Genomic DNA, 18,879 nt, shown 5'->3' with positions numbered 1-18,879 from the left:
CATTTACTTTCCAACTTCAAACTCACAGAACCAACTTTCCATCTTCCTCGTTTATTCATTCAACTGCCGTTTTCTGAAACAACCTCCCTTCATACATATTTCCTAAAAATTAGTCTACAGATGTTCAAGTTTAATGTCAACAAATATCTTCTCTCGTCTTCTCAACCTCCAACCCAAGAATTGTACTAAGTACTATAGGGCGCCTGCGTAGCCAGGTGGATAGGAGCAGCAGTGCGTAGCACATGCTTCTTGATTAGACCGGGGTTCGAGCCTGTCACCACGAAATACGGAGGATGCGGAAAGGTCAGGGAATGACCACCGCATATCCCGGAGCAATATGGCCTTAGTTGCTAATGCTCCTAAAACCAAAAAACAACAACAACAAGTACTATAGGTTCTAATAGCTCTCGTGTTTGGGGTTTCATAAAAAAAAATAAATAAATAAAATAATTCTATTTACATGTTCGTCGAACATTTCTTTTTTGATTCAATCAATTTGGCGAGCACAGTTGCGAGTACTGCACAAGCATGGGGAAAATTCCAACTAATGTAGAGTTCCGAGGAATGCAACCCTTATGTTAATCGGGAAGTGGCTGTACTTGGATACCCACTGTATTACATAACATACATCAAAGATTAAAAACTTGTATATTATTGTACTGAGGAAGTGAATCCTCAGTACAATAATACATCAATATAATACAACAATAACACCATCACATGAATGTTACATCACAATGTAACATTCATGTGATGATGTGGAGATTTGTGTAACAGTTCTTTTTTTAAGGGAGAAGAAAAGAAGAGAGGGAAATGAGGACATGGGTTAACCTACTGACAAAATATTTGATAAAAAGTCCAGGGGAATATTCTAAATTGGTGTATGAATATTAAACAGATCAGAATTCTAGATTTATTATGACACTTCAATAGGAGGGGAGCTTGGAACTGGAACTAAAAGCTTTGCAGGGGGTCAACAAAAATAATGAAAATTTAGCATTTATCTAACTTTTTTATTCTACATTAATGTTTGAAACATTTTCATTTATGTATATTTCTTTTGGGGAGGGGATACAGGAGGTTATGGAATCATAATTGGTCTAAAAGCTTCCCAGGGAGCAAAGAAACATATGAAAAATTTAATATTGATCCATTTTTCCTTCAAGTAATGATTGAATAACGGATAGGGAGAAGCTGTAAAATCAGAATTGTTCCTAAAACCATTTTAGAGACTAGCCAGAACATAAGCTGAAAATTTGGTGTGAATCTGACATTTTCATGTCAAGTAATGGTAAAACATATGAAACATACTTCCATTTATATAGAAAGATAACTTGAAATTTTATGGAAAAAAAAAGATAAATAATAATAAAAAAAAATATATATATATATATACAGTGTCTCAAAAATACACGGTATAACTTCAGGAATGAGTTCCTCATTGCAGACAATAAAAATATTTTGTATCAACATAGTTCCGGGAATGCTTGGTTTCCAAGTTTTGAAGCTCTGTTATGACACTTAACTGTTCACATCACCTTATAGTAATTGTTAAAAATGTCCAGCTTCTGCCTGAATACAGGTCTCGCATCGATGTCTCATGGACTCGTGAAGACGATGCTAAATTCCTGGCATGTTTCGTATTGTCTCACAACCTGCCACAATTCGATTGCGGAGAGTTTCCACATCAGCTACTGAAGAAGAATACACCAATGACTTTAAATGGCCCCACAAGAAGAAATCTAGTGGGTTTAAATCAGTGAGCGTGGAGGCCAGGCCGTTGGTCCACCTCTACCTATCCACCGACAAGGAAACCTTCAATACAGGTAATTGCGGGCTAGGTGGCTGAAATGTGCGGGAGCGCCATCGTGCATGAAGTGTGCTTGTTGACTAATAATCAGTGGCGTGTCGTCCAAGAAATCAGGCATGTTGTTTTCCAGAAAGTTTCTGTATGCCTACCCTGTGAGTTTGTTTGGAAGTACACGGGGTCCAAATAACTTATCACCAAAAACACCCACCCAGATGTTGAGGCTGAACAGCTGTTGGTGATGTGATGGAAGAATTGCATGTGGATTTTCCTCAGCCCATACATTCTGATTGTAAAAGTTTTGGATTCCATCTCGTGTGAACTGTGCTTCATCTGTGAATATCACTAAGGCAGGAAAGTGAGGAGTTGTACCACATTGCTGCAAGAACCTCTGGCAGAATATTACTCACGCAGGGTAATCTGCTGGTGACAAGGCCTGTACCCCTTGAAGATGGTAAGGATACAGTTGGTGTTCTCGCAACACTCCGAATAGTCGAACGTTGAACAGCCAGTTGCATTGCTATTCTGCATGTGCTGATTCCAGGAGTAGCACGCACAAAATCTCCTCCTCTACTTCAGGAGTCGTAGATCTTGGTTGTCCTCTGTCGGCAGCACGAGGTGTAAAGGTCCCACGGTCACAAAGGTGGCGATGGATACCTTCAAACGTTTTCCTGTCTGGACATCTTCGTTCTGGGAACCTTTCGTTGTACAAACGACAAGCCCCCAGAGCATTGCCGTCTGCCAAACTGTACATAAAGTGCATATCCACTTGCTCCTGATTTGAGTACATGGTCGGAATGGAAAACCACCAGATTCTGTCAGTACCCTGTGATGAAGGAAATCACCTGCGGGAGATAAGATATTAGGGTTAATAACTCGGGAACCAAGCATTTCCGGAACTTTGTTGATATAAAATATTTTTATTGTCTACGTATGAGGAACTCGTTCCTGAAGTTATGCTGTGTATTTTTGAGACACCTTGTATATATATAATAATAATAATAAGTTTCTGTCAGTCCACTTTTAATATATATAAGTTTTTTTTCTTTTTGGACTCTGGACCTCTGGTATCTTTAAAGGAGGTCCCATAAGAGCTTAGTGCCTCTGGCCTTGAGAAGTGTAAATACGGTCCTGCCATTGGAAGTCAATTTTTTATTATATGCAGGTAGATGGTCAGATGTGGTGAAAACATTAGGGCTTTATGCATATGTGACTGGATGGGGGAAAAAGATGTAAAATATGTCAAAGGATGTAAGAAAAGATGTTTTTGACCAGTATTTGCATAAGTAGTGTAGTGTAGTGTATTGTATTGTATGGTATTGTATGCAAAATATAAATGAAAATTTTATGTGATTAAATGCTAATTTGAATTTGACTGAATAAAATTATTCACAACAATCTCTAAAAGAAGAGAAAATATTAACAATAATTCAGAATGACAGAAGCAAGAGAATAATCATTACTAACTGAGATGTTTACAAAATAAATATCTATTCATTACTAACCATGGACTGGATAAATTATAACCTCCTGACTACTAATTGTTTGAATGAAATAATTATATCCTCTTGATTATGCCCATTAATAGTTGGTGACTATGAATCATTTGAATATTAGCATAATGGAATAATTTCCATAATTAAATGAATCGATTATAGCCTCTTGTTTATGAAGATCACGAAATTAGAAGGGCATCCAAATACTTTTGGTAGGATATTTTACATATATAAGATGTGATCAAAATTTTTCGATGCAATGGTTGAAAGAGTAACACATACATCAAATTCTGTGCAGAATTTAGAAAGACAGTCACAGAAACATATGTTAAAAAACAGTACTTGGGGGTGAAACTCTTAGCTGAAATATATGCTGCATATTCCAGCTATTCTAAAATGATGCACATTCCAGCTGTTCATCAACATCCCATACCGAGGAATCAGTTGCCACATTCGCAATACAATTTGTGGTAGAGATAATTAATGGAATTGCAACAAAGCTGGTATAACCTGAAGTATGCCCTAGCTAATTTTACTCAAAGTTTTGCCCAAACCTACTCATTCCCAACCCTTTTTTCCCCAAACTGAAAAACACCCTAAAAAACAAAGATTTTTCCCAAAGCGACAGTGATTACAGAAAGAGCAACATGGACAATTGAAAGTAATGCTGAAAGAAGAATACTGAAGTTGCCCCTCAAGCAACCAGAGTAAGGCTTTGGAGAGGATAAACTTGATTAATTATTTTGACCTTTATGTTTTTCTAAAAAAAAAACCCAAAAAAAAAAAAAAAAAAAAAAAACACCACACACACCCCACCATAGTTCAAGAACTTTTTAATCACCTCATCTTTAACAATGGGGATTTTTGTTCCATGTAAGTTCTTTTCATTATCAGTTCTCATCTTCAGTTTACCTTCACCTCCATTCAAATTACATTAATGGAAAATAAATGAATGTATGCCATAAATTACAAGTATATATTACAGACTATATTCATTATTTTTACCTACATATTCAAAATAATTATTAACAATATGTACATTCTAAATACCATGGGCAATTAGGTCCATGGTCTTCAGGGACGATTGAGCAGTGTGGCCGCACAGGGTGCCAAAATTTAGGGGGCGCAAAATGCCCCACAAATATACAATATATATTATAATAAATAACGTTATTATATTGCAAAATGTGGTTAATTTATTTATTTCTTAAATAATATATTTGATTCTATCCTTCAGGGGCTCTTATACATTGTTTCTTTTTTAAAATAAAAAAGTAAGTATTTTTCAGTTAATAGTAAAAATATAATGCATAAAATTAAGAGGAAGTTGGAGAGGGTGCACCAAAAAATCTTGCACAGGGCCTGATATATTTGGGGACAGTTATGCTAAATACATTGATTATCTTTGATTTATTTTGCAGGACTGTCCTTGGTTAGTCTTTACAATCTGACATTCCTTCTGATTGATTGTTGCGAATAGCAGTGATTGGCAGGCTAGCCCCTCCCACTGGTTGATTTTTACTTAGTGTTAGAGTGACTGCCCATGCCATTGTTTTACAATTGGAAAACGAGTTCCTGATTTTAAAACAGTCATAAGGGGAGGATGTTTATTCCTCACATCCCAGCGCTGTTTTAAAATCAAGAACTTGTTTTCCGATTTTAAAATAGCGGCAGGGGGAGTAAACCACCAACTAACATGAGTACAATATACTGAGGTCAGCGCTACCAATCACTGCAAGGAAAGCAATAATTACAGTCTGACTGACTGTAATTATGTTTTATACTGTATAAATTAATCTTACATTGTCAGACAAAATCTAGTTAATTTAAAATAAGTTGAGATACACCCATTTGCCATATAACAGTGCTTTTCAACCAATTTATTCATATATCACTTTCGAGAGAACATAACATTTTGCATATCAGTAAGCATGCAACATCCTCTTTTTAGAGCAAAAACAATTATTGCCATTACTGCTTTATAAATAATAAAAGAATAAATCATAAATCATTCTCAGATACTACTAGCATTAACAAAGTTAATACAATTTACAAAACAAAAACAGACAATGAATATAACTGACCTTATGCTTCACTGGTCCTGTTCATGTCTGACTTTTTTATAAAATGGAGTTAATGATTTCTCCTTTTTGAAAAAAAAAACCCTTTTGAAAATAAGCTCAATGTGAGAGCTATAAAATTTCCTTGAAGAGTGGTGATACAATCTAATCATTTCTATCATCATATACTTCCATTAAGAATGCCTCTGCAAGTTCTTTAAGTGAGCAGTGACAACTTATCGAGTTTCAAGTGAAGTTGACTTCCGAATTTTTTAAAAAAAATTCCACCAGAGCAGAGAATACTGTGATTTGAGGGGTTGGGTGGTAGAATGCCTCTGCCATTTATTGGAAATATGTTCATACCAGTAATTTCAAAGAGGGCAAGCATAATAAGCTTTGTCTTTGAAGTAGCTTGCAAGATTTATTAAAATATTTAAAAAAAAAAAAAAAAAAAATCAGACACACAAATTGATCGTTTCGCAGTTTCCAATTATTTAAATATTAATTTAAGTAATTAATTAAATATTAATTACTTGAATCTACCACATGATATAATAGTGTAATCTCAATCAATTTATCAGCATATAAACTTCCATCTGTTGTTGTAGAAGTTGGTAGTTCGAATAAATTAGGGAAGAACTAGACAAATTTTTGGAGGAGATAGTGGGTGAAGTGGGTAGTTTTTTTGGTTTTGTGTATATATATATATATATATTTTTTTTTTTTTTTTCTGTTGGCTGATGCTCTATAAGCTTGCTTTCTTGCATCATCTGCCACTTCTAATACTAATTTCATATCAGGTTAAATCATAACACTTAAGTCTTTTATATATTGAACCACTTTTAGCTCCTCTACCCCCTAACTACTTATATGTGACTTCAGGATGTCTGTTCCCCAAATACACCTTACGTTTAGAAGCATTACACTTTAGTTGCCATTTTTCAGTCTATATATGCAACCAATCCTAGTCTTTAAAAGCAACATGGTCAGGTTCATATTGTTAACCACCCTTTCCACCTACAAATTATCAGCCAACTTTAACAGCTTCCCTTGGATACACTTGTCATTATCATTTATGAAAATTAAACAAAGGAAAGCCCAACACCCAAGGGATCTCACTGTTTACGCCGGTCCACCTATGACTTCCTTCTCACTGACAACTCTATCTGAACCTGGAAACTGCTACATTATGTAGCAGCTTCCAGGTTCAGATAATTTTTGTGCAATAATTGTAAATTATTGCACAAGAATTTTATAATTATTTTTAATAATTTTTTAAAGGAGATAGTTTTTAGGAGCATTAGCTACTAAGGCCATATTGCTCCGGGGATATGCGGTGGTCATTCCCTGACATTTCCGCATCCTCCGTATTTGGTGGTCACAGGATTGAACCCCGGTCTAATCAAGAAGTGTGTGCTATGCATTGCTGCTCCTGCCCGCCTGGCTATGGAGGTGCCTAAAGGAGATATAGTCATACATGTAAAAAATTATCAAATTGTATGTTTACCAGAGGCTGCCTCACTGACACTGTAGCTAGCAGCAAAGGGAGCAGAGGGAAAGGTTTTGTAATTACTTCGATATTAAGCTTTACTTCTTCTCTGAAAGTTTTAGTAAATAAAATAAATAAGTACTGCACTGTTTGATCCAGAAAGTTTAATAAATGATAAATGATGTGAGCTTTTGGGGTTAAATGGACCACTTCATCGGCAATTCTAACTGGATAAAGACGTTAGAGACAAAATGTTTAACGAATACAGAGTTGTGCGTGGTGATGCGTGCATGAGATTAAACATTCAACTACTAGGTTGCTGTTCATTGTTGTTGCACGGACGTGTGTGGATTTGCTGCCAGCATTTATCCAGTTTCAAGATAGTTGCCTCTAAGATAGGGTGTAGCCATGTGCCCTTGCAGCGATTCAGTTCTTCAATTGCACGAGATGTTAAGTGACTCTAGCCAGAGGCAGTGGCGAAAGTGTCGGGATTGGTCAATCACTTCGTAATCATGCTTGGGGTTAAGGTCGTGATGGGTCAACCAGAAGTGTTCTGCGATTGCAGACTGGCCAGTCTCACCAAGGCAGATTGACCAGTTGTGCTCTGCAAGGCAGTCTTGAAGGCATCTCGAGCTCTCCCCTATGTAGCAGCTGCCACAATCTTTGCAAGTTATGCAGTATACCACCCCGCTGCGGAAAAGAGGGGTGACTGGAGTCTTCACGTTAGAAACCAGAGAATGCAAGCTTCTATTGGGTAGCTGAAAAATGCGGTATTCCTGGAGGATTTTTGAAATTTGGTCTGACATGACTGGATAGTAGGGAATGTAGGCGGTAGGCATATTGTCATGCGTTGATGACGGTCTTGGGTGGATCGTGAGCTCCTGCACTTCTCTGAAATGTGGCTTGGATAACCACAGTTGACCAAGTCCGTTCTCACTCTGGGAATCTCAGTATGCCCAGCTTCAATCTGAGCTGGAATGGCTCCAAGCAAGGGAGAATAGGGTGCGGGAGGTACTGTTGAGATGGCTAGGGGCATGGCCCGATCTGTAGTTAGTAAACTGCCCACATCACACTGGCTTACGGTATACCGAGGCTTCCAGGTGTGGGCCCACACATTTTATTAGGACATCTAAGGATGGAAGGGACCTGTCAACTTCTAATTCTAAAGTGAACTGGATGAATACTGACAACGAATTGAGGTACTCCAGTAATTTTGTCTCAGATCTATGTGGGATGACAGTGAAGATGTCATCGACGTACCTGCACCATGATGTAATAGGCACTGGCAGGTCCAGGAATATCTGTTCTTCCAATTCCTCCATGGCGATGTTGACCACAACGGAGCTAACAGGGGTGCCCATGGCAGTACCATGGGTGCACCCGTTAGCTCCTGCTTGTATAAGGAGGAGTCATTATCCAAAGGTAATGAAGCTGCCTAATAAGCATAGGTTGAGGGCAGTACAGATGTCTTCTGTTGTTAGTGATGTTCTGCTTGGTAGATGAGTCATTCTCCAGAAGCCTCTTGGTGCAGTTTATGGTCTGTTGGAGGCGCCTCCGTAGCCAGGTGGGAAGGAGCAGCAGTGCGTAGCACACGCTACTTGATTAGACCGGGGTTCGAGCCCGTCACCACCAAATACGGAGGATGCGGAAAGGTCAGGGAATGACCACTGCACCGCAGCAATATGGCCTTAGTTGCTAATGCTCCTAAAAACCAAACCAACCAAATGGTCTGTTGGACTGGGATCGATGTAAACAGGGACGCTACATCGAATGACACTATAATCTCACTGTCAGAGATTATGGTGAGAAATACTGCTCACACTGTCACTAACAGCGGCAAGTTCATTCACCTTATTAAAGAGTTCTCAATCTCTGACAGCGAGATTATGAGAGATACTTTACATGCTTACATCCATAATTAATTCAGCGTTAGATCTCTTAAAATACTTTAATCATCAAAAATTTTAATAGAGTTTTGTTTTCTTACCTCTGGAACAGGAGGAAGCTCAGGAAGTCCAGTGCTGTTTCTTCCTTCTAATATATGAAGTCTCTGTTCTAATCCTTGTACTTGTTTTACCAAACCATGAATATGATCCAGAAGCTCCTTGTTATGAACCATCAGCTGATGATTTTGTGCCTATATTTATAATATTCATTAAGATTTCCAAATTTAAAATTGTATAATACATTCATATTTACCTTTATATTCAAGAATTCTGCTGTTGTTGCTATGGGTGAATGCTCATTAAAAGGAGCACTCAAAGTTTTGCAACTTGGATATAAATAAGATAGTTACAAACATTTAAATATACGAATAATATAGCTATATGTTTGTGCATTTAAATTTAAAACAGTACTTTCCAACTCAGGTGTAATGGGAAGTGCTGGCTCTTTTTGGGGAAGGGGCTGATGCTGTTTAAGTTTGCTTTCTTGCATTTTTCATTTGCCACCATTTATACTAATAACCAGGTGGTACAATGAGTTTAAACATAGCTAGAATTCTATTGAAAAAAAATGCAAGGCATAGAAGGCTATCTGTCGCAGAAAATACTTAATCACAAACAATCAATGTATAAAGATTTAAGACATTGGTAGAACAGTGCAAATATCTACTGAATACCTGCTAACGTTTGAAAAAGTTGACAGATATGCAATTTTCAGAAATTTTCAGAGATCAGTTACCTGTAAGCAGAAGGAAAACACTTTCTGGCAAATACAGACAAAAAACAGGGGTTTTTTCAGAAAAAAGTTTTTGAAGTCCATACTGTGCTAAAAATTAAATTTACTGACATACCCATTTTATATTATTAGGTGTATTCAAGTTATAAGGTCTCCAAATTTATTTTGCATAAAATACAAAAAACACAGAAATGAAACAAAAGTTACTTTTCAATATAATCTCCTAGAAGAAACACACATATTTCCAACCTTTTCTTCCAAGCTGTCAAGGCCGTTGGGAAGGTTTGCTTGGAAGTGTGTTTAGCCCACTGGTGAATGGATGAAGCAGCTGCTTGTTGGCTAGGAAACATTCTGCAACTAACAGCACCCTTCATTGTTGGAAATGACCAAAAGTTACCAAGTGCAAGGTCAGGGAAGTATGGAGGATGCAGGATAACCTGTTTTGTTTTCTGTTAAAAAATTTTGCACCTTAACAGCATGATGGGGCATTGGAGCATTGTTCTGATCGAATCAAATGTGATTCAGCCCATGTGAGTGTATGGTATGCTTTCTAGGATTTTTCTCTGTGTGGATTTTTGTTTAAATTGTTTGCTGAGCACTATTAACTGATTTTAATTTCTTCAGAAATGCTTAGTCAAAGTTCTGTTTATAGCCATGGCCCTGATATCTAGACGTGTCTTAAACATTTCTAAAATTCTATCAGAAAGAAAAAAATCAGATTTTTTTCTTTCAAAATATCCTTCTGCAAAAAGCAATATTAATCATAACTTGAGATAATTATTTAATTTCAACTTTCCTTAAGCGACTGTCAGTTCCCCCACCAAGGACCACTGTATATTAATTCTTTCTTCTTTCATAATAGTTTCTAGTACGTTCTCAATGAAACTGAGAGAACTGATACTCCAAAACATCAACTGCTTCATTTATTTCTCTTTCTTCAGTGATTCTGAGAAATACTGGAAAACTGCCAACAAAAAATTCAAAGTTGAAAATAATACAGCAGGGCCCCTACTCATACGGCATGTCTGCCAGGGGCAAAGGTTAATGACGTTGTACGGCAGATATAATCTTTTAAAGGCACAAAAGGTGATATTGTTGTACACGTTGCCACTAATGATATTAAGAGTAGGAGACCGGCAGAATTACTTAACAAGTACAGGTCACTGTTGAAAAAAAGTCGTGAATTAGAGTTTTGAAAGTGTCTGCAGTTCTGTGCAGACATGATACAAGGAAGTATATGATGAGAGCCTTGTCGATCAATTTGGCCTGGAAAGATTGTGCAAGGCTCAAGAGGTAGAATTTTTCTCAGCCTGGTCTGTGCTTGTTAACACGAGAGACTGCTTCTACAGGGATGGTATACACTTAAATAGAAAGGGTGCGAGAATATTTGCTGATGCTATCGAGGCAGTGTTAGGTGGGTGGGAAAACTGCTAGCTTGGGGGGGGGATACATGGACTAATAGATTAATAGTAGCCACTGGCAGAAGTGAAAGTGATTCTTGCACTGCTTCTACTGGAATGAGCAGCAGCCTGGAAAACAAGATGCAGGGTATTTCAGAGCCTGCTGGGAGTCATTGCAGTAGTAAACACATGGGTTGCATTAGGGTAGCTAAGAATAGAAACAGGTGCATTTATACTTGTGTGTACACCAATGCTAGGAGTTTGGTAAATAAATCTGATAAATTTGAGGCGTTGGTTAAAACATCAAAGCCAGATATTATTGGGATATCAGAGACGTGGTGTCACACAGATATAAGGCATGCAGAACTGGAATTTGGGGAGTACAATGTGTACAGGAAGGATAGACAGGATAGGAAGGGAGGAGGGGTTAGGCTATTAGTTAACAAACACACAAAATCCAAGGAAGTGCAGCCAGTCGATATCGCTGGACAGTGCAGTGTCGAGTCAGTTTGATGTGACATAAGCAATGGGAAATCAAAATTGAGAGTAAAAGTGTGTTATAGGCCTAATAACTCTGATGAGTATAATAAAAAACTGAACAGAGAAATATAGTGGGCCAGTAAATCATAGAGTCTTATAATCGGGGATTTTTATTTCCTGGATATTGACTGGAATTTGTGAGTTGGTCACTCACACACTAGCAAGACATTTGTGGATTTACTGGATGACTGTTTTCTACATCAGCATGTTCAGGAGGCAAATAGAGGGAGTAATACACTTGATCTGATTATCAATAGTGATTCTTCATGCATTAAAAATCTGCAGTAAAGGAACCACTAGGTGGCAGTAATCACAGTGTGCTCAAGTGGGATTTCCTCAAAGAGGTAACTACCATCAGGAGTAAAGGGAAAGTCAGATGAACTAATGAGACATGTGGCAGAGAAGAAAAATGAATGGGATACATATAAATTAACGTGACATGGAAGCATATGATAGATATAGGCTGGTCTGTAACCAAGTCACAAAGGAGATTAGGAAGCCAATGGCAGATTATGAGAAATCTTTGGCAAAGGATGCAAAGAAAAACAGCAAAGAGTTCTTTACCTATGCAAACTCTAGAAGGAAAGGGATGAATCAGATTGGTCCACTGGATATTGATGGATCAACTGTTGATGATCCTGCTCAGGGGGCTAACAAACTAAATGAGTATTTTGCATCTACATTCACACATGATGAGTTATTCAGGGAGGGGAATGCCAGAGGTGAATTAAACTCTGGCAGTAAGCTAGATTATTTTGTAATAACTGACAGTATAGTGGAGGAGAAATTGTTGAAGCCAAACATAAAAAAGGCACTTGGGGTGGGTGGGATCTATCCAGTTATATTAAAGGAAGCAGCAAAGGAAATAAGCAAACCCTTAGCCATAATTATGAGAGCTTCCTTGGACTCAGGGGAGGTACGCATGGACCGGAAATGTCCAAATGTGACCACAATTCACAAAGGAGGATCAAAGGGTGACACAAGTAATTATAGACCTGTTAGTTTAACTTCTGTTCCAGGGAAATTAATGAAGGCACTGATTAAAGAAGAACTGCAGGATCTTCTAGACAAGACTTCAGTTATAGCTCGGACGCAGCATGGTTTTGTTAAGGGGAAGTCTTGTCTGACCAATTTTATTGTATACTATGATGTAGTCACAAAGTAACTGGATGCAGGGAATAACTTTGATATCATATATTTGGATCTTAGAAAGGCTTCTGATACTGTTGCACATGGAAGACTGCTGCACAAATTGGAGCAGTGTGGCATTGGAGGCAAATTGCTGCTATGGATAAAGGGATGGTTGAGTGGGAGAAGACAGAGAGTGGTAATCAATGGACACTGCTGATCATGGACTAATGTTATTAGTGGAGTCCCTCAGGGTTCAGTGTTAGGTCCATTATTGTTTTCTGTACTTATAAATGATATTGATGATGGTAATGTACAAGTTTTCAGACAATACGAAGGTTGGCAGGGTTGTTAACGACACTAATGATAGTACGCTGCTGTAACAGGATCTAGAAAAGTTGAGCAGATGGGCTGAGAGGTAGCAAATGAAGTTTAACATTGACAAATGTAAAGTACTACATATGGGAAACAGCAACCCCAGAGCAAAGTATCAACTCTGTGGTACTACACTGACAGTGGTAGAGAATGAAAAGGACCTGGGGGTAATTGTGCAGGCAGATATGAAGTTTTCTGAGCAGTGCAGATGGTCTGCAAGAGTAGCTCATGGTGTCTTGTCAATGATATACAGGAATAAGGAGGTGATTATCCCCTTGTATAAGGCAATGGTCAGGCCAAACCTTGAGTACTGTATACAAGTCTGGAGGCCTCATTTTAAGAAGGATGTAGAGCTGTTGGAACTAGTACAGAGAAGGGCAACAAGATTAGTGAATGGAACGAAGGGCTGCTCTTATGAAGAAAGGCTAAAGTTTTGCAGATTAGTGTCTGGAGACTAGGCACCTGCGAGGTGATCTGATTGAGGTGTATAAAGCCTTGAATGGTTTGAGCATGCTCAATGCTGATGGGATTCTTCCTCTTGCTCAGAATAATCACCTGAGAGGGCATAAATTCAAATTGAGAAAGACAGTTGTAGTATAGATGTGCGGAAGTTTGCCTTTAGCCATCGGGAAGTTGATTGGTGGAACATACTTCCATCTTTTGTCGTGGAAGTTGATAGCCTAAATAAATTTAAGGCTGAGCTGGACAGGTATTTGGAATGAACAGAGGGGTGAAATGGGAGTGGTTTTTTTGGCTGATGCATAAGCTTGCTTTCTTGCATCGTATGCTTCTATTAATGCTAATGGCCTTTTTTTCGCTTGCGATTTCATATAAAAGCCTAATAACATGTTAAAACTATCATATATTAAGTGAGCAACAGAGCTAGGCCTCAAAAACTATACGAAAATCAAATGAATATACAGTACACACACTACTTACGTTAATATTTTCACCCTTATAGTGATTGACGAATGTAAATTTGAAAGAAAAAAAAAAGGAATATATTTATTGTAGGAAGGATGAAGGAGATGGAACATTTTCATCATCTGTCTCATTAACGAATCTTATTCGTTTTGACAATGGAAACTTGGTTGAAGCCCTTGCAGGGATTTGTGTTGCTGTTGAAGATTGTTCAGGGCTAGCTGTTACTGTCGAAGGCTGCGATGGTACTTTCGTAAAGTAGGAAAATAATGAACTCTGCCTCATTAATTTCCATCTCCTTTCCCTTAGAATTTCTTTATAGCATGCAATATCGTCTAGAAGTCTTGCATTCACTTTAGAACTTCTTTCGAAATTTGGATCAATTCTCCCAAAAGCTGCCAACCCCGTTTCTAAACATTTGATAGCTTCTTCCAATTCCTCAGTGGTCATTTCTCTAGGGATAACAGGAATATCATCAAGATGGGACTCCTCTTTGCGAAACATCCTTCTTTGCTCTTCAATCAGAAGATCTTTGTCCGTTAGGAGAGACAAGCAATTCTGCCACATCTTAATTTTTTTTTTTTTTGCAGTACTTTGATCCAAGCCCGCGACCTTTGGATTGCCAGGCAGGCACTTTACCCACCCGGCTAGCCCGGTCGGCACATCCTTACTTCCAATTCTAATTCCCTTGCCAATTCCATAACATTTGTAGTGACTTCCTTTACTGAATTCTCAAAGCCTTCAAAATAAGCGTGGGAATTAGCTTCTTCGAAGCACCTTTCAATGTTGTTTCTTTAACTAGGATGGTTTTTATACCATCCAAGTTAAAGAAACAACATTGAAATGGTTTTTATACCATCCTTTTGGATGGTTTTTATACCATCCAAAATTGCGAAGCCTTTCCAAAATGCTTTTAATTTATTTTGTTTATGCCCAACTACTGTATCACTGTCTGAGACATTTATAGCTGTAGCAAAAGTTCTTCTTAAGTAATATGATTTAAACACTGCAATTTGGTGCAAGTTGGTCCTTGAGGTTGTCACAGACATTCTCTCAGATATGCCAGACAAGCTGTACTTGCTACCTGGGAGTCTAAAACGCTGATGGAACTGATATTCGGGTGACACTCAAGTCAAGTGGACCCAATTTCGGCGAAGTCCGGACGGTCTGTGACAGCCAAATCCTCTGCTTGCACCTTCACGATGGTGGGACTGTTAGTAATCCTGGGTATAACCTCCATGCACAAGCACATGGTGGGTGACCACCCAGGTGTGAACCAATGTAAGCAGGGGTCGAGGTGTGGCGCCCACACCACATGGAGGAATGCCACCCCTCTATGTTACCAGGCAGTACTAGGTGGTAGATGACTCTCATCAACCGGTGAAATACCACCACTTTGCTTATTGGAGGCTTGAAGTGGTAGAACCCATGTTTAGTCTCTACAGCTAAGTTCCGGTCAACCCTTCCCTATCTCTTCCATCATGCAGTATGATTGATGACTTTTGAGGTTATGATGAACGTCGTGGAGAGATCCAATATTCCTTACATTTCGAGGGTACAGCTCTAAAACGGTTTTCGCAGGCCGGCCGCTAGTTAGTACACCGGACCGAACCTATTGGTAACTCTCTAGGAGGCTTCCGGATCAGCTAGTGTATAATCTTGCTACCTCTACTCTGCCAGATAGTGACTGGAGGGAGTCCGAGTAGTGTGTATGCGGGGAGCATTGTCGAGGCCACGTTATGTCAAGGATCTGGGTATATTCTTACCACATGTACACCATATCCAAAAATTTCATTACTTCATACAGCATATCCCACCCACTTTTTCTTACTATTGAATACACCATGAATTGTCAAACTAATAGAACAAGCTTATCTGCGAAAAGATCTAAACCTCCCAAGGATTTCCTAATTCATTTCACAAATATACGTGGTCTCAATTCTAATCTCAACCATGTCCATTTCCACTTGCAGTCTGCCAAACCCCATGTACTTTTTCTGACAGAATCTCAGTTATCGGTTGATTCAACTACTGCTCATCTCAGATGCCCAAATTATTCGCTGTATGATTCCTTTCGCCTCAAAGGTGGTACTTGTGCATATGTCCGTTCTGATATTCCCTGTCAGAGACTTGGCAATTTGGAATCTCCTCTCTTTGATCTTCTCTGGCTTAAAATCTCTCTACCTCATTGTGTCAAATTCATTTGTTGTCTCTACTGTTCTCCCAACTACACTAATCACTTGGAGCTCTTTGACTTCCTCTCGTTGCAACTTGACTTTCTCCAGTCCAACTTTCCTAACAGTGAGGTAATTTTCCTTGGTGATTTTAATGTTCACAACTCCAGCTGGCTTCCGTTTTCTAGTCACACCGACCCAGCAGGTCGAGATGCTGAGGCTTTTGCAATTACTAATGACCTAGCACAGATTGTTCATTTACCTACAAGAATACTGGACAATCCGAATCATACAGCCAATACGCTTGATCTTTTTCTCACAAACAACCCTTCTAAGTACACGGTCGAAGTGAGAGGTCCTTTAGGCACTTCAGATCACAACTTGGTGATTGTCTCTTCTCCAATGGAATCTTTATCTCATGGCTATTCCCAACCTCGTGTTGTTTGGCATTACAAGAATGCAAAATGGGATGACCTGCGAGACTTCTTTTCTTCTTTTCCTTGGTCGGATTACTGTTTCAAAACTTCTGATGTCAACGTTTGCTCAGATCGTGTCAGTGAAATTATTCTTGCAGAAATGGAATCCTTTATCCCACACTCCACTTTAAAATCTCGTCCTTTATCTAAACCTTGGTTTTCCAATAAATGTGCTAAGGCTGTTCAAGAGAAGAATGTTGCATATCGTAATTGGCTTGTTTCTAATTCTTCAGTTTCCTTTTCTGCCTACACCAAAGCTCGCAACAATTGTAAAGCAGTTATTAATCAGTCTAGTAAAATCAAACTCTAGTAAACTAGAGTTTGAACAGGCTAAGAGTAGAAAACTTGCTTCTTGCCCTAATGGTAGCCGAGCATTCTGGTCTCTTGCCAAAGCTATTGACCGCAACTTTTGCCCATCTCTGCTTCCACCTCTGTCCAAACCAGTTGGTTCTGTTGTCACTTCAGCCAAGGATAAAGCTGACCTGTTAGCATCCCATTTTTCTTCCAGCTCACGTATTAATGAACTTGGTAAAACACCTCCCACCATTCGCAACACGGTCCATTCAATGAGTCCTGTGGTCTTCCGTCAAAAGGATATCAGAAGGATTTTGATGAATCTTGATGCTAAGAAAGCTCCAGGTCCTGATGGTATTTCTCCACTTGTTCTCAAAATCTGTGCTCCTGAACTTACTCCTATTTTTTGCCGCCTTTTTTCACTTTCTTATTCCAAAGGTGTTTTTCCTTCTGCTTGGAAATTTGCTCATATCCAGCCAGTTCCTAAAAAGGGTGACAAATCCCTCCCATCCAATTATCGTCCCATTGCAATTACTTCTACTATTTCTAAAGTAATGGAGAAATCAATTAACCGCCAACTCTTAAACTACCTAGAAACCTTCCGTCTGATCAACGATCGCCAGTATGGATTCCGTCAGTGTCGATCCACTGGTGATATTCTGGCTTATGTTACCCATTTATGGACTACCTCAATGGAAAGGTTCGGTGAAGCACAAGTAGTTGCTCTTGACATCTCAAAGGCTTTCGATCGTGTTTGGCATAAAGGTCTTCTAAACAAGCTTCCATCTTATGGTTTGACAACTGATTTTAGTAATTGGTTATCCAGTTTTCTCTCTGATCGCTCACTGAGGGTGATGGTAGATGGCTCTCTGTCTTCTAACTTCTCCACTAATCCCGGTGTCCCCCAAGGTTCAGTTCTTTCCCCCACTCTTTTCCTCTTGTATATATCAATGACCTTCTTCCATTGACTGGAAATCCTATCCATAGTTTTGCCGATGATAGCACATTGCATTCAACTTTCCATTTTGAGAAACCTTGCCCTGCTCAATCAGCTTCAACTTCTCGAAAATCTGCTACCAATTCCTTAAATGCCGATCTTCAGGTAATTCTCCAGTGGGGCAAAGACAACTTAGTTGATTTCAACCCTTCTAAAACTCAGTCTTGTCTTATATCTCGCAAAAAGGATTCTTCTGCTCCTATGCTTATCTTTAGTGACACTCCAATTTCTAGGCAAAAGGATATATCTCTTTTGGGGATTACCCTGACTTCTAATCTCTCTTGGCACAAGCACATTACAAATATTGCTTCCTCTGCATCTAAAAAACTTGATTTTCTCTTTCGCTCTCGGCGTTACTTTTCTTCCAAACAGCTGCTCACTCTGTATAAATCGCAAATCCGCCCTGCCATGGAATATTGTTCCCACATTTGGGGTGGTGCCCCCAAAATCTCTCTCAGGCTTCTTGATTCCATTCAGAAGAGGGCAGTTAGGTTAATTAATGATTCATCTCTAACAGAGTCTCTCCACTCGCTTTCTCATAGACGCACTGTTTCTGCTGCATGCCTCTTCTACAGATATTTCCATGGGCACTGTTCTTCTGAATTGGTTTCTATAATTCCCGCTCTCTCTTTCAAAACAGTCCGAACACGTGCCGCCACCAGCCAACATCCATTTACTGTCCAACTTCAAACCCACAGAACCAACTTTTCATCTTCCTCATTTATTCATTAAACTGCCGTTTTCTGGAACAACCTTCCTTCATACGTATTTCCTGAAAATTACAATCTACAGAAGTTCAAGTCCAATGTCAACAAATATCTTCTTTCGTCTTCTCAACCTCCAACCCAAGCACGGTACTAAGTACTATAGGTTCTAATACCTCTCGTGTTTGGGGTTCACATAAAAAAAAAAAAAAAAAAAAAAGGCTGCAGCAATGAAGTTGTATTTGCAGGTAGAAAAATAACATTTATCTCCTTGTACAAACCAATTAGAGTTCTAGGTTGGCCAGGGGCATTGTCTGCAAGAAGTAAAATCTTAAAAGG

General features: G+C 38.8%; 1 protein-coding gene across 1 annotated transcript in view; it reads right to left on the bottom strand.

Moving 5' to 3' along the window:
* LOC150089558 (uncharacterized) overlaps window positions 1-18,879 on the bottom strand; it is a 185,746-nt gene that overhangs the window by 5,188 nt on the left and 161,679 nt on the right. The window contains exon 8 of the mRNA XM_090390029.1: window positions 8,840-8,989. Within this exon, the coding sequence (XP_090246155.1) occupies window positions 8,840-8,989 (150 nt within the window). The remainder of the gene's footprint in view (window positions 1-8,839; window positions 8,990-18,879) is intronic.

Source organism: Mastigoproctus giganteus, chromosome 2 (genome assembly GCF_048544385.1).
Source record: "Mastigoproctus giganteus isolate SK-2022 chromosome 2, ASM4854438v1, whole genome shotgun sequence".
NCBI lineage: Eukaryota > Metazoa > Arthropoda > Arachnida > Uropygi > Thelyphonidae > Mastigoproctus > Mastigoproctus giganteus.
This window is presented reverse-complemented; position numbering and strand designations above follow the sequence as displayed.